Genomic DNA, 15,547 nt, shown 5'->3' on the forward strand with positions numbered 1-15,547 from the left:
CACATACAGTTTCAGCAGTTGACTAAGAATCACATGAATGTTTCTGAAATAATTCTTCTTTGACTAGAAATTACATGTGCACCTTAATCATGTGGCTAGCTATAGATTTTTTAGACATACAAATATGGTACCACGTATATTTTTAATAACATATTTAGCTACGCCTTTTCAATCATCATATTTCAGATAGATCATAAAAAATGTTGTCCCTTTTGTGACTGTTAATTTTCCTCTTTTCTTTATGAAACTCAGTTCTCATTTTATACGCTACAGCAAGATCAAATATCATGTTCTCTTGACATTCCATTAGCCTTGTGAACCCTTGCACATATATCACAGGAGTTATGCTGGGGCTACTGAATAAGCAAACATGATCGTTTACAAATAAAATAGCATTCGTTGCAACCATGAATTAATAATGGAAATTGTAGACTCTTTACCTTCACTGCCACCAAGATCTTGTCCTGTTCAGGACAGAGATTATAGCATTCAGCCAGGAAGACTTTTCCAAAAGCTCCTTCTCCCAGCTCTCTTTTTAGAACAATATTGTGTCTCTTGATGTGTTGAACAACTGTAAAACAAACATAAATGGATGTTAGAAATGAATTTTGGGGCGGTGAGGGAAGGGTGTCCAGATGCATATGTTTAGCATGGAGGGAAAAGGTTTGCCTCTCCAGTATCATGCTTACAGTGGGAAAAAATCAGGCCACACATAGCAGAGGTCATTCCAAATCACTGCAAGAAGAGTGTGTTAATATACTTATATTTAAATCACAGTTTATGTGCTTTACAAGACATGAGACTGAGACCCTGGTAGTCATTGCGGGAGAGGTTATTTATTATCATGTTTGGATAATTCCTGCAGAACATGAGAGTGAATATTTCTTTAAAAAAAAAAATGGGGGGTGGGGGAAGAGGAAGATGCCAAAAGCAAATGAAGTCTCTTTCATGCCACATCCATTTTTTCTCAACAGCATCTGATCCCTTTCATTCAACTCCAAAGAAACTATTATGAGGAGGGAGAGGTAAGAAAAAAACATTCATATAATCCAAGAAGATAAAGTATGCCCCCTTTTAATTAAATCCAATATACTCTCTGGCTCTCTACTTATCATTTGTTCATCTTAAATTAAACTGCCACTTACTCTGTCTGTTTCATGCTACAACTGGGATAAGGTAGATATTTCATTCTCGCAAATATGATTTACAGTATTGCTCTGAGGTAAAAGGGAAAAAAATCCAAGATGAACCAAGGTTTTAGTCAGTATTGTTGATAGAGTTCTAGTTCAACTATGTGCTGAAAGGCTTGCTTCTAACAGACCGAATCATAATGCCCATAAGCTTTTTTTACTCTGATTTTACTCCATCCTTTTTAATTCATAAGTCAAATAAAGAATTTCATATTTTAAAATACTTGATCAAATTTAATGGTGTATTCCATCACCTTTGCACTGCCCTGGGTTCAGAGAGCAGCTGTAGGCCTGGTTTAACAAGCCAATTACACTGGGTTTACAACTGCTTTGTGTTGCTTGAGTAGCACAAAGCAGCCAGAGTCTGCTGGTTAAGTTGGCTTATTAATACTTTTTGCTTTCATAAACATTTGAAATTCATCCCTGCTCAGGCAACCAAGACAAAGCCTATGCCCAATTCTGAGACACGAATAATAAATAGGGCCTACAGTGGTACATAGGCCTTAGACATTAGGGGTATAAGAAATGGGCTCTTTTTGATTCGGATTCAGCCCAAATTGGGGACAATGATTCGATTAGTTGATTCGGATCACTGTTCCCGATTTGATTTAGCTGAATCCAAATCTGAAGATCCAATGCTGATTCAGAGAATCAGTGATTCAGCCATAGACACAGCTTTAAATGTTTTTTCTACATACCTTGAGGTACCAGGTGCGACTCATGAATACTGCAATGATGGAGCAAATGGAGCGTCCTACAGGAATGTGCGGGGGGCCCCCCCCACAGGCTCAGCGGTGAACCTGAAGTGGACCGCAAGTACTTCTGGTCCACTTCCAGGTCTGCCACTGAGCGTGCTGGGGAGCCCCTGCGCACCCACCCGGCTCGGCAATCGGCTGCGGGTTACCAGTCGCCGAGCCAGGGTTGGACACAGGGAAGCCCCCCAGCGTGCTCCACGGCAGACCCGGAAGTGGCCTGGAAGTGCTTCTGGTTCTCTCTGGGTCTGCTGTTGAGCATGCTGGGGAGCCCCCTGCACTCCTGTGGGACGTTCCATCCACCCCAGCATCTCAGCATGCATGAGCTGCCTGGTATGTTGAGTTATGTAGAAATAACATTTAAAGCTGTCTATGTCTGAATGATTCGGAGGGTTCCAATTCAATTTGGAGAGATTAAAGGGTCTCCTGATTCAATTTGGATTGGGAGATTCGGCCACCAAATCAGGTTGAATCTCTGCCAAATCGAATCTGGGACTGAAGCTTTGCACAGCCCTATTAGACAGGCTTCTGCATAAAAGGTGAATCTCACCTAAGAATGTTTAAATATGTTTTCAGCACATATGCAATTGCACGGTGTTAAATTCCTGCATAAGAAAATGATAGGGAGTTTTAGATAAATCAAGTTTATGGACCAAGCCTATCATGCAACTCATCATGAAATGAGAAAACAGAAAACAGCTAGTGTCTGTAACCTTAGGGAATAAGAAAATGAATTCTCCTTAACACTTTGGAAATGCCACATCTTCCCTGTTACTCACCAATGTGAGGGGAAAGGGGCACATTACAAGGAAAATGGGAGACATTTCAAATGCAAGTCACTCTGTGCAGATGCTGACCTCCATATGCTGCAAACACATGCTGCATTTGTGTTTCAGCTCAATGCTGGAATAATCAAGTGGAAAACACCAAGACTGTGTTTGCATCCATTGTGACAAATCTCCCAGGGGAGAAAGCAGTCTGGTGAGGGCCGTCTCCATGAGTGTCAGATGTAACTCAGTAAGAGGCAAAAGGAGGAGAGAACAGGCTGGAAATGGGCTAGTGACACTAGCTGCAACTCTCAGCACAGCACAGTATGGAGCCACAGCTATCCTGACTTCCTATGAAGTAATGAAGGTAGATGAACAGCAAGAAACTCTGGGATACTCATGGTTATTCCTGCCTCCCCCACTGCTGGGTTCCCACAAGTCAGTTGTGTTCAGTCTTTTAGGCAAATATATTTTTTCAAAGTGGCCAAGAGTTCCCAATAAATATTTTGGGGCAGATTTCCTGGCATTCTCCATTGCATCTGTAATGCAAAAGCTACTCACAGGTCCCTACCTATGGAGTCCCTCAGCATGGGCAGGGTCCATGGTTGGTGCAGTACCAGCATGTTTGGCTCTAGACCTCCCTTTTGACAGGTTCTAGAGGATGAGTTATGAACAGATGGGATTAATGCATGTTGCACTCTTTCATCAGCTGGTTTTGGGGGTACCACAGCCAACAGCTGCAAGTGAGAACAGTCCCCAGGCTGCTCTTACCTATACAGAAGCAGATAATCCTGGAGCCATAATTGGTTCTTAAATTTGACTGTCTACTCTTTATTTGTCCAGTGCAATGGTATCCTGTGGAGATGAGGGGATCAAATCCCTACATTCAGGGTGTGTCTATACATGCATATTAATGTGATGCAATAAACTCCAGTGCTTTCCCGGTGCCACAAGCACCAAAGTTTATTGCTCCTGGGACCATAGCATGTTGAGCTGGGTTGGAGCAGTTCCAGATGGCACGAGGCCTGAAGGGATCAGCCTGCCAGCCCAAGGCTGCTTCCCTCGGCTCAGTGTGCTGTGGAGGGGCTGACCAGAGCATGAGGGTACTTAAGTGCAGGGCTAGTCAGCAGGCAGGCCCCACATTGAAGCACCCTTGTGCACCAGGCAGCTGGGGCAGTGTCTACATGTGTGCTGCTGCAGTTTTTTACTCCACAGCAGGATAGTACTTGTATAAGTTTAATTAGTTTACTCCAGCCTGATAGGGGTGCATGTGTATATGTGTGATATTTACTGAGCAACTAATTAGTCAACTGCACAGTAAACGTTTCGTGTACATGTGCCTTCAAACAGTGCAATAAGTACAGCCCTTCCCCTCTCCTCCTTCTTCCCCTCCTGCCTCTCTCAACCTGTTAGGGGAGGATCAGTGGGACAGCCAGAACTATTCTTTCTTTCCATCCATGCAACATAGCAGCCAGCCAGCAAGGCAGCAACTGAAAGTGCAGCAGGGCAGTCAAAGTAACTGCACAAAGTATGGTGGGTGTCTACCAAACTGCTCCTGGTGTTGCTGGGAAAGCAGTGTGCTGTAGCTGTGGAGGTGGTGCCGCTTACTTCTACACAGACATGTCAGTTTACAAAATCACAGGGTATGCATGATTAGAGGATAATGAAGTACATATTTTCTGCTTAACATCTACTTTTGATGGCTACAATTTAAAGCCTCTGGGGCTACTCGCTGGACAAAAGGCTGTGGGTGGACCCTTTCTCATCCATCCTGTTAGTGCATCATACCAAAATTTCCTCTTTCTATCAGTGGTCTCAAAACCCTACAGCTATCTGGAAGAGAGGCTTTAACATGTACTGGTGTTGTTCAGTACAGGTTTGGAGTGATGTGTGTGCGGTGATGATGGTTGGTTCAGATCCCCAAGTGCTGTTTCAATGCTTTTCCATTAAAATCAGTGGAGTTATGTGCATTTATATCAGTTAAGGATCTGGCCTTTTATTTTCATTCCCTTCCCTGCACTGTGATTTTCTTTAAACAATGGCTGAAATACAGTTTATAACCAGAGACAGGTGCAGACCAATAGCCCTCCCCATGCCAGATGCAAATCTGCATCTGCTGGCTTATGCTTCTCTCTAGTCATATCATTAGGTATTTATCACAAAATAAATACTAAATATTAATTACTGTTGTGGAGAATAGCCCACATTTCAGAAACAGGGAGTATATTTTGAATGGAAATTAGGTGCCTTACTAGAATGAGGTGCACATTCCTGGGCTGTCGGTGGATGGCTTAGGTGTTGTGAGCTCATAACATGCCTGAGGTATGTACCAACAGAACAGGAATGCACATCTTGTTGGATATAACTGTGCTGCTTTCCTGACACTTTATTAATAGCTCATGTTCCAGCTCACAGTTACTTTAAACTGGGCAATAACTGGTTGAGTAAACAGAGTTGGGTACTAGCAGAAGTCTTCAATTACAGTTGGAATGTAGCCTTCAGGGTACCATAGGGATACACAGGGATGACATAAGATTTTTTAAAATAAAAATAGTTCAAAATGCTTTGCTCATTACATCTGTATGCAGTTTCCTTCTCAGGGGAAGAGATCTATTAGATTGCCATCATATAGATCTGTCATTACTGTTGTCCGTCTGCAGTCAGAGATCAGGGCAGCATCTCCATGGTGTTAATGGGGAAGATAATTCCAAATGGTTCTAGGAAGTAGACATCTCAAGAAATACTTTCTCAATGGTTTTCTTGAAAATTAGAGTGGAAGTCACTAATAAGGGATTTGTACTGCACTAAGAACTACTAGGCAGACTGGAAGAGGCTATCCAGAAACATTTTTAAGTTCATGAATCTTGGATATGTCTAGAAGCTATGGTTATTTGTAACTTTAAAAAATAGTAAATAATAAAGGATGATATTTCCCACCACATTTAGGTACCCAAAACTGTAAGCAGCTGCCGCATTTTGCATTAGAGAGAGGCCTGAAAATGTCACGTGCTGCTTCCTTCTTCCATAATATAACTTTGACCACCCAACAACCATTCCACTTCTCAGGAAGTCTCTCCTGAGTGCTCTCATCAGTATCGTCTTATTTCCTTCCTGGATGAGAAAAGAAGTCCAGATCCGCTGACCATTCATTACTTTTAAAATGCTCGTTGCATCTAGTAACTACTGTTAGGTTGAAAGCATGGGTGAAATCTGGGCCCTGCTGACCTTACTAGTGAAACTACAATTCAATATAATGGCTTTGGGTTCTCATCCTGTGTCTTGTTATGTCACTACAGAAGGATAAACGTTGCACAAAATCAGCCATTTTAACTTTGTTTCATCTCCATTTAACACAGAAAAGCATCCATGTTTGCCCCAGATGTGAAGTGATTTTATTGTTAGGTTTTTTTTTACGAGGACATCACAAGCAATGTAAAGTAAAAGAAATAAAAACAGTCAAATACTGCTTTACAGGACATAGCTGCTGCTACATACTCTTACACAAATTAGCCATTGAATAAATACCTTGTTCCATACCAATTTGAAAAATGCAAAACATAGCACCCCAAATGCCAAAGCCCCCCAATATGTTGATTGCAGCTAAACAGATCTGAACAAAATAAGACTGCAATGTGCATCTATCTCAGTTACCTTCTAAAGCAAAATTGAATACTAAATAAATAATGACAGTAAATGTGATTAAATGGGCAAAGTTTAGCTATAAGAACAATATAAGCACATCAAATACATGTCAGATGTCATGATGACACAGAAATGTTTGCTAAGGAAAAATCCATTTAGCAAACTCCGGTTCCAATCATAAACCACTGACTCCTGTGGAAGGAGACACCAGTGGAGTATATATAAAAAATTAGGTCAATTATCTAGGGAGAGTTTTTCAAAGGCTCAAATGGCAGCGAGGTTCCTAAATTCCATTGACTTTGAATGAGTTAGGTACTTGACTGCCATTGATATCTTTAATATCTCATCTTAATTCATTTAAAAGATCTCATTCCACCACGGCAACAAGAACAGAAAGGCTAAAGTGAATTGAGATATTTAAGGGAAATTTCAAGATAAAATACAAAAGCTGGACTAGATAAACCACCCACAGAAAATCATTCAAAACAGGCAGCAGTGTGAAGCTATTGGCCCTGACAATTACAAATAAAGGATTATGCGTACGTAAATGAAGAGCTCCCGTTTATATTAATGTGGAATTCTCTGTGCATGGGATCAGCTCTCATCTGAAGCCCTCATAACTCTCACTGACAGAAAGGAACATTAGAGTCCTTATGACAATTTAACTGGATATTTTGTATATAATCCTATTTTATGGGATTTACAAATATGACTTGTAAATATGGTATTTCATATGCCAGGAAGTAAGAACTTGATAGTAAGAACCTGCATGCCCCTTAAAGCAGCACCCAGAGCTGCTACCCTGGTTCCTCCCTACTCTCTCTCTTCCCCCTGTCCCAGTTATGTTACTGGTGGCACAGGCAGCTGCTGTGTGTGGCATGTGAGCTCCAGGCACTCAGTAAAGAAAGGTGCTGGAATGTAGGTAGGGAAGGGACATGAGGGGATGAGACTAGAGGCTCTAGCCACATGAAGCAGAGTGGAGCTAGGATGCTGCTGTGAGAGGAAGTGGCAGGTTTCACCACTAAAAGCCAGGTTAACCCTTCCCTGGCCCTGCAGCCACCACCAAATTCAAGGCTTTGGGTCCTTGCTTACCATATAAAAATTACAGTAGTTGTGGGGCTAAGAAAGGGATAACCTGGCTCTTGGCAATGACACAATCTTGCAACAGTGTCTTGCCCCCATTTTGTTCTGCATGGGAAAAGGTTCAAGCTGAATGCAAACTCTATCAGCTACACTTCTGGAGTGGCAGAGATCAATATGACACATGGAGAGGAGGCAGAACTTAACTTGTAGTATGTCAGCCTTAAAGGTTGCATTAGAACTTCTGGTTTGAACTCCTGACCAAAGAATTTCATCCAGTCCCCCCTGTATTAAGCATAATATTCGTCTATGGTTAAAGCATGTTTTCTAGGAAGTATCCAATTTTGATTTAAAGATATCAAGAAACAGTGAATACATACTTTTCTTGGGTAGCCTGTTTCAGTGGTTAATCATGCTCATTGTTTTAAAAAAAAATGGTGCCTCCTTTCAATTTCCACTTTGTCTGGCTTCAATTTTGATTTATTCTTTTTGCCTTTCTCTGATAGATTAAAGAGTCCTGTAAAGTACTCATACACTATAATCAAAATGCTTTTCATTCTTCTTCTTGATAAACTAAACAGATCAAGGTCTTACAGTCTCTCACTATAATGCAATATTTCCCTAGCTCTCCATTCATTTTTGTAGCTCTTTTCTGCACTTGCCCCTCCAATTTTTCAACTTTGTTCTTTAAATGTAATCTTGAAGGCAACATTCTAGACTCAGTCTCACCCACTTCATAGAAAAATGTAAAATTGCTCCTGTTCAGTACCCCCCTTTATATATCCAAAGATCACATCACTACTTTTTTGCCATAGCATTTTACTGGAAGCTTGTGTTTATGCTGCTTGTCCACAGAGACAAGGTCCTTTTCAGAGTCACTGCTTTCTAGGATACAGTTCCCTAAATTCAGCTTTCAGTGTAAACCTGGAGCATCCTCAGTGAAATCAATTATATAGGTGTAATGGAGTATACAATTTTAGACCTATGATCTTTAAAATAAATGTAAAGAACTATTATATGTACACATTTGGGGAAGACTGTAAGAGGAAAGCAATGCCAGATGAGAAGTGTTATATTGTTACAGAATCTGCAGTGCTATAGAAAGATATTTCTATAAAGAGGTTTGTTTGCAACAGATACTTTGCAATGAGGTATTTTAAAATGTTGCCAGCAAGGACAGATCCAAGAGGGTGCAGTGGTGCAGTTGCACTCCCTTTTAATTCCTGTTACACCCAAACTGTCAAACTAACTGCCTGGGAGGGGCCCTGGCATTTCTATTCCAGTAGTTTTGAGATGGCCAATTGTCTTCATGGCTCATTATCATCTCTCTGATTCCTGTTAATCTCTCTCTACTCCACAGGTGTGAATGACACTCTATCCTTTTTAATCATCTCAATGGTCAACTATTGAAATGAGCCTTTCTTCTCCAATTTTACTGCCTGTTAGCCGTTCCTGGTAATGTCTCTCTTCCATTTCACAGTCTTGAATACTGAACTCTAGCTAAAAACCTTAACTCAGGCATGGTAATAATAATTCAGGTGTAGATATGACTGACAATGAAGTACTGGAGGCATTGTCAAGCCCCTCAGGAAGCCTAAGTTTGTTCTGTGATTGTGAATAAGAGACATACATCTAATTAGAATGATTACAGGACTAATGACACTATATATTTCAACTATTTTTGCCTAGCTTGTTATGTGTGTGTTTTAACTTTGTATATAATCTAGCAAACTAATGCACGTTCCAATAATTACATTTGTTTTTACTTTGATCTTAAATTGACTAGTAGAGGGCTATTCCCCTAGCATATTATTAGCAAGCATCTAATTTCTTTTTAACTGGAGAAAAATATTAGTTATTTGTGATTATGAGCCATACCAGGTGCACCCCATTTTTCAAAATCCTAGATCCACCCATGATGGCCCCCATCACTTTTCTTACAATACCAAGCAGATTCAGCTTTTTCTAACATCTTGCAGTAGCTATAAATGACTGATTGACTTTATCTGACATATTCCAAAATTTGAATAGGACTTGTCACTCACCAACAGAAAGATTGGAATTTCAGAGATAATCCTGTACTGTGAGATTACAAAATTACTGTGAATAGGATAAAGCAAGTCTAGCCTGATGACCTTCTGATTCTGAAGCAGCATCAGCAATAAGGTTCTCAATGCTGGAGGCAAAGTAGAAGACTTAGCACTGCATATAATCACTCACACACTAACACAGTCAACTAAACATTTGCTGCACTCTTTTACTTTTCTGTTCGGAGCTGGAAATCAATGCCTTGAAGCAGAAATCTCAGCTCATCTTTGAGACTGTATTTATGAGTCTTGCTGTTCTTCCCCCTATACTGATTTATTACTTATCATTCTCAATGATTATTATTACTATTATTGTACCATTACTGGTCTTTGTCTTTATAGTACAGCCGCATCAAATCCTCAGCGAGGACTGGAGCCCTGTTGTTTCAGGCATTATACTAACAGAAGCATACAGTCTTTGCCTCAATGACTTTAGAAAGTCTAACTGGAAACACAATGCAATGAGGTCCTGATCCTTCCCCAAGGAGGTCCATGGGTATTTACCATTGATTACAACTAGAGTACAATCTAGCCTCAAGTAAGTAAAGCAAATAAGGGAGCTGGTCCCCCCTATGCTTAGCAGTATATGGGACTAACATGGTTAAGGCCTACTGGTTTCTGTAGTCACTGGCGTACAGGGGAGTGAAATAGCAACATCATCCTGTTGCTTTTGATCAACAGCATCAACAGCTGAACCAAATGGGGGCAAGCCTTCAGCACAAATGCAGAGTGGGGCTTCAAGGCCTAAACCTACACATCTGGAAACATAATAAGATACCTTAATAGCACCTCCATAGTAAAATAAAAACCAAGGGGAGGAGGTACTTTAGGTAAAGAAACACACCAGTCACTAGGGTTGCTAACTCTGTTTGAATCTATTCCAGGAGGTTTCCAGAATGCCAACATGCCCATGACACACAACACAAATGTATCCACTTTATATCAGGATGGCAAGTGCTCATTACTACTACATTTTAAAAACCCACTGGACTACTGTATAAATCAGATCCAACATTTAATATTTATTTTAATGAATGCCCTACCATCTCTCTCTCGGGTAATTCTCAGCAGTCTCCTGGAAATTTATATCTAATTTCTGGAGACACCAGGGCAATCCTGAAGAGTTGGTAACCCTATTGGTCATGCGAGATTCCCCCATCCCTATGATACCCAACACTTGCCTGATTTCTTGTAAATGTTACAGTAGAAGTGGGTCTTCAGGAGACATTTTAAAGGACTAGCTCAGGAAGCACATCTCTTGCACACTGAGGAGCATGGAAAAAGTTGTAGAAATGTTTGTGGGAGAAGCAGAGGAACAAGCACTTACAATACCTGCCTCTTTCTTGGAGGCCATCTGGAAGAATCCACCAACTGTCTGGACAACATTTGATTGGAATGTAACCATTTGAGTTTGTCATTCCTACTGCTTTATATATAACTACTATTCCTGTGACCTTTCATTGAGGCCCCAAGCTTCCATTACTTTTCCTAAGAGTTTGGCTTGCATTAGCAATGCAGCTCTGGACTCTGAGAGACTGGTCTTGATTATGGATCTTCACCCCAGAGGGTGAAAGCTCCTGACCTTGTCTTCAAGAGTCAAAGTTAAGGCAAGGATAATCACTAGAGCATATCAGTAGCATCTCTCTAGGTGAGACTCAGTGTTTCTTTTCTTCTAAGTTTCATATTTGATAGGTGTCAGTTTCTTGCAAGGGGCACTGCAGGTATCCCTGCCCTGGAACTTATTACTGCATTTGAGATAATTTGTTCCTTTATATCTGGCTGGACTCATGTACTGTTATATTTGCTAAAAACTTTAAAAGCAAAAGAGAAGACATGATAGCAAACAATAATTCAGAAACAATAATAGCATTACATTAAAACCATGCTCCCTAGGCGGTACCTTCAGCCAAGGGTTAAGAAGCAACACTGCAGTCAGTTACTCCAAGATTGAATTTTGCCTTACCTTTGAAAACCATGAGGTGTCTAAAGTTTACTGACCCTGTAGTCCTTGTAAACCTGATGCTGTACCTGCCTCCAAAAGAAGAGAGAGTTGTGTGTACAATAGCGGGTTGGGCTTTAAAGGGCTAACCTAATTGGGATATATTAGTGTAACCAAGAACCAAATTTGGCTTGCTTTGTTCAAAGTAAATAGTAGATCCTTTATGTCAGTTTTGTCTCTCATGATTTTTTTCAGTTTGTTACTAATGTTCAAGTACAGGATAGTATATCAGCTCTAAGCAAACAGCGTTTCTTAGTTTCTGAATCTCCCTTTTTGAACCTCCCTTTCATATATATATATATATATATATATATAAGCATGGTTTGCTAAAATGCAGAAGAGACATGTCTTCCAACAAATGACCAACTGTAAAACCTTGTATGTGAGTTGCTGTGTGAAAATACATGTGGATATTATTTTACCATGGAAAAACTGGTCACTCCTTCATGTTTCAGATTACTGGAGACAATGAGCTAAGCACCACCACCCTTCTCTTCCCTCCCATCTTTAAGTCATATCAGGAAATCCTTTGCCTCAGCATGATGCTAATCTTTAGGGATCTACGGTGCAGAAGAAAAAGAACCTTCAGTAAAGGATGGGAATGTACTACATAGCATAATTTGTACAATAAAAGCCAGCAGGGGAGAAGGGCTGCCTTCAAACTATTAACTCCTTTCTCTCTTTGTTTTCAGATATGAGGATTCTCTTTCATATATAAAGTTTCACTACCATAATGGCCTCTCAGGGTGGAGGATGAAGGGTTGCAAGCAGCTTCCTACATTCCCCTGAATGCTTGCGAAGTTTGGGCCAAAATCAGGCTTGGTACCTACAGGTTGAGTTAAAGAGCTTGCCCAAATTTCTGTAGCTGTTTCTAATTCTGCTTTGTCCATCCTCCCCCTTCTTTTTTTGAAGACTGGTGGAAACTGTTTAATGTAGTTCTGTATGATGGCAGGGGGTACAGTGGTAGAATTCTCCGTACAGTTCTAGGTACATGTGCTTGAACCATGCTCTGGGTTCATGTCAGTGGTCACCTTAAGTTTATTCAACAATGGGCATTTGTTCATTCGGGCAGGGGTGTCAACAGCAATGGAGTGTGATGCTGGCCAACTTCATTCCCTTGTGTGCTTTGGCTACAGGACATGGCAAGCCTTAATCCGTCTAACCCAATGAGCTGCTGGCTTGGGATGGCCCTTTGATCTCTTTTGACCATCTGATAGCGGGGAACAGGATTTACTTTCAATCAGTAAAGAATACTTACAAAGGAAACTTGGAAACTGAATTTAGGCTTTGATTCCACAAGGGACTCATGATGTGCTTAACTTGAAGTCAATAGTGCTATCCAAGTGCTTAAAGATAAGCACATGTTCAAGTGCTTTGCTGGATCAGAGACACAGCACTATAAACTAATGCTTTGCTAAATTCCTTAAGCTGTAGCTCTTTCTGTGCCTGCTGTTTAGTTCTGCTCTGCTGCAACCTCATTATGTGAGAATCTAAGAATTCTCAAAGAATAGGAATGTCACAGCAGAACTCCAGGAAAGCCATTTGCAGGTGACCTTTAGAGAACAACATGTACCACTTCTCTGAATGTCCAGTTTCCCAGAGTGACTCTTAAAATTCCCCCACAGCTAGCTAGGGTTAAACATGCCTTTGTCACTAAACTTACTGCTAAGTTAGTCCCTTTGCTGTGTTCTCCAATGAGGAAGATCTAGTTTTATTGATTCTGTTTCATTTGAGGTATCTTAGGTAACCCATATATTGGGGTAATTGGTTTGCTTTTCATCTGCATTCCATAAGTGCACAAAGGCTTTGTGACTATTTGCTTACTCATTTATTTAATTCCCTGTGATCGATCCTGACATGTGGCAATCAGAGGCAGGGATGCTAACATCCTAATGGGAAAGGGTGCATTCTTTCTGAAGAAGAATTGCAAAGAGGCAGCAGAGCCTGAAGACATCTCTTGGGTAAGAGAACTGTTTCAAAGCTCTGTCAAGAAGCAAGGAGCCACACAAGGCTACTGGCAGCCCATTGACCATATCCATGTTACTCACTGCTAATTAGTGGCAGCTGAAAGGAGAGAACTCTCCTCTGTCAGATGGCTGATCCCACCCATACAACATCACTAGTGATGGGCTGTATGTAGCCCTTTGGGATCGGGAGAAAGAACTCTCCACAAATGTTCCGAATTATTGACTGATAGGGGAGATTTTCCTTCCCCCAAAAATGAAGTGTATTTCATTATAAAGAACACAGCTTTATTTAGCCAGGTTTACCTTTTGGGAAGCACACCTTGGCAGCAAACTCCAACCTGAGGGCTGTAGTCAAAACCCTAAGCAGGAGGAGGAGGGATTTGACCACCATAAAAGGCTGCAGTGTCCAGGACACAGAATGTTCTTTTCCCTCTTTCAGCATTTAGTATCTTTTGGCTGTAGGACTTTTTTTTTTTTTTTTAATCTTATTTCAATTTATTTTCTTTGACAAGCTGGCTCATCACTGCCAAAGCATGCCGTCTCCTGGGGTTTATGTGCCCATAAAGGTATTTTTCCTTTTGGGATCCTAGTGTTGTTTCAGAATCCCAGTGCTTACTGACAACAAAAGCAGCTGCAACTGGCAGCAAGAAAAAGGTACACCCAGATAGCACTTTTCATTATTCTTTGTGCTGCCAGGTATCTCAAATACAACCACAAATCAGTCAAAAGATTAATATATTATAATGGTTTCACATAAAATGATAGGGTTGTATCCTGCAAACCCTTACTCCCTGATTGTCAAAATGAAGACAAGCAAAGATTTGCATAATGGAACATGACTAAGAATCTGTCAGATCAGGCCCGCAAATGACTTGAACATATTTAGCCCTTATACTTTTGTGCTTTTGTATGCAATTTAGTAAATATTATCCTTCCAATTCCATTTGAACATAATGCATGCTTAATTGTTCTAACTTAAAATAACACAGTAAATACCTTATGTTTTGACATGGAGCATCTCAGCTGATGAAATCTTGCTCCATTTGCCAACCTGTGTAGTTTTGTAGCCTATGAAGAACAGTGCTGCTGTAAAATGTGTATCAGTTTCATTTATAAAAACCCAGAAGTTATGTGAGAAAAAGGTCAATAAGATTGTACACCTATGGTGACAATTACTCTGTGACATCCTGAGAAGAAAATATCCATGAGGTCTCACAATAGGACATGTGCATCTTTGTATGTGATCTTTGTGTGTGCCTGTGTATGTAAATCATCCATTAGAACTTTTCTTTAGATGTGTTTACTGATGGATTTTTAAATTTTTAGTGACACATAAATTATCCCCCCATCAGAAACCTATGTTTTAGAAAAAAGAAACAAATAGAGATGGATTAACACAAGTCAAATGTGAGTTATGTCAGCAGCTGGTAAAAGGCAAAAAAGAAAAAAATGAACAGCACATAGAAGTTGTTTCTGGGACCAACAGCTCTCTAAAGATCGAAAGTGATAGCCACCTCCTGGAGCCACCATACCAAAAGCAACAAAATAACCAACCACAAAGCAGGACATTTTAAAACTGGTCTGTGAAGAGGGTGAGGACAAGTTTATTCACAGCTAATATGTTTTCAGCACCTAAAAACATCTTATTTTTGAATTGATAATTACAATATTTTGTGCCAAGCAGCTGTCACTAAGGAGAAGCTACCCAAAGACAGGATAATGTATGTACATTTACTGGCTGATTTATCAACCTATAATGAACTCAGTTGCACTCTTCTGAAGCATTGGTGGGAGGGGGCAAGGAGCAGAAGAGGGTAGCAAAAGTACACAGCAGCATCTAACATTCCCTTCTGGTCAGTCTCAAAAACTGGGAAAAATATTGGGAGAGAATTATCCGCATCTGTCCACCTTAATCCGCTGTTGCTGGAAAAGAGGCAAGCTGGCAAATAGCCGGAATCACAAATTCAGAGGTGCATAGATCCAACACTTGTGTATATGTCTGATCTCAATGAATGGCAACATGCACACATAATGGGGCCAAATGTGAAAAGTAACAGCAGGAA

At 40.5% G+C, this 15,547-nt stretch overlaps 1 protein-coding gene across 1 annotated transcript in view; it reads right to left on the reverse strand.

Moving 5' to 3' along the window:
- Nucleotides 1-15,547, reverse strand: part of LOC102385821 (BDNF/NT-3 growth factors receptor) — a gene marked incomplete at its 5' end in the record, with an annotated part of 123,149 nt that overhangs the window by 76,919 nt on the left and 30,683 nt on the right. The window contains one exon of the mRNA XM_006018462.3: nucleotides 441-571. Coding sequence (XP_006018524.1) covers nucleotides 441-571 — 131 coding nt within the window. The remainder of the gene's footprint in view (nucleotides 1-440; nucleotides 572-15,547) is intronic.

Source organism: Alligator sinensis, unplaced genomic scaffold, assembly GCF_000455745.1.
Source record: "Alligator sinensis unplaced genomic scaffold, ASM45574v1 scaffold240_1, whole genome shotgun sequence".
NCBI lineage: Eukaryota > Metazoa > Chordata > Crocodylia > Alligatoridae > Alligator > Alligator sinensis.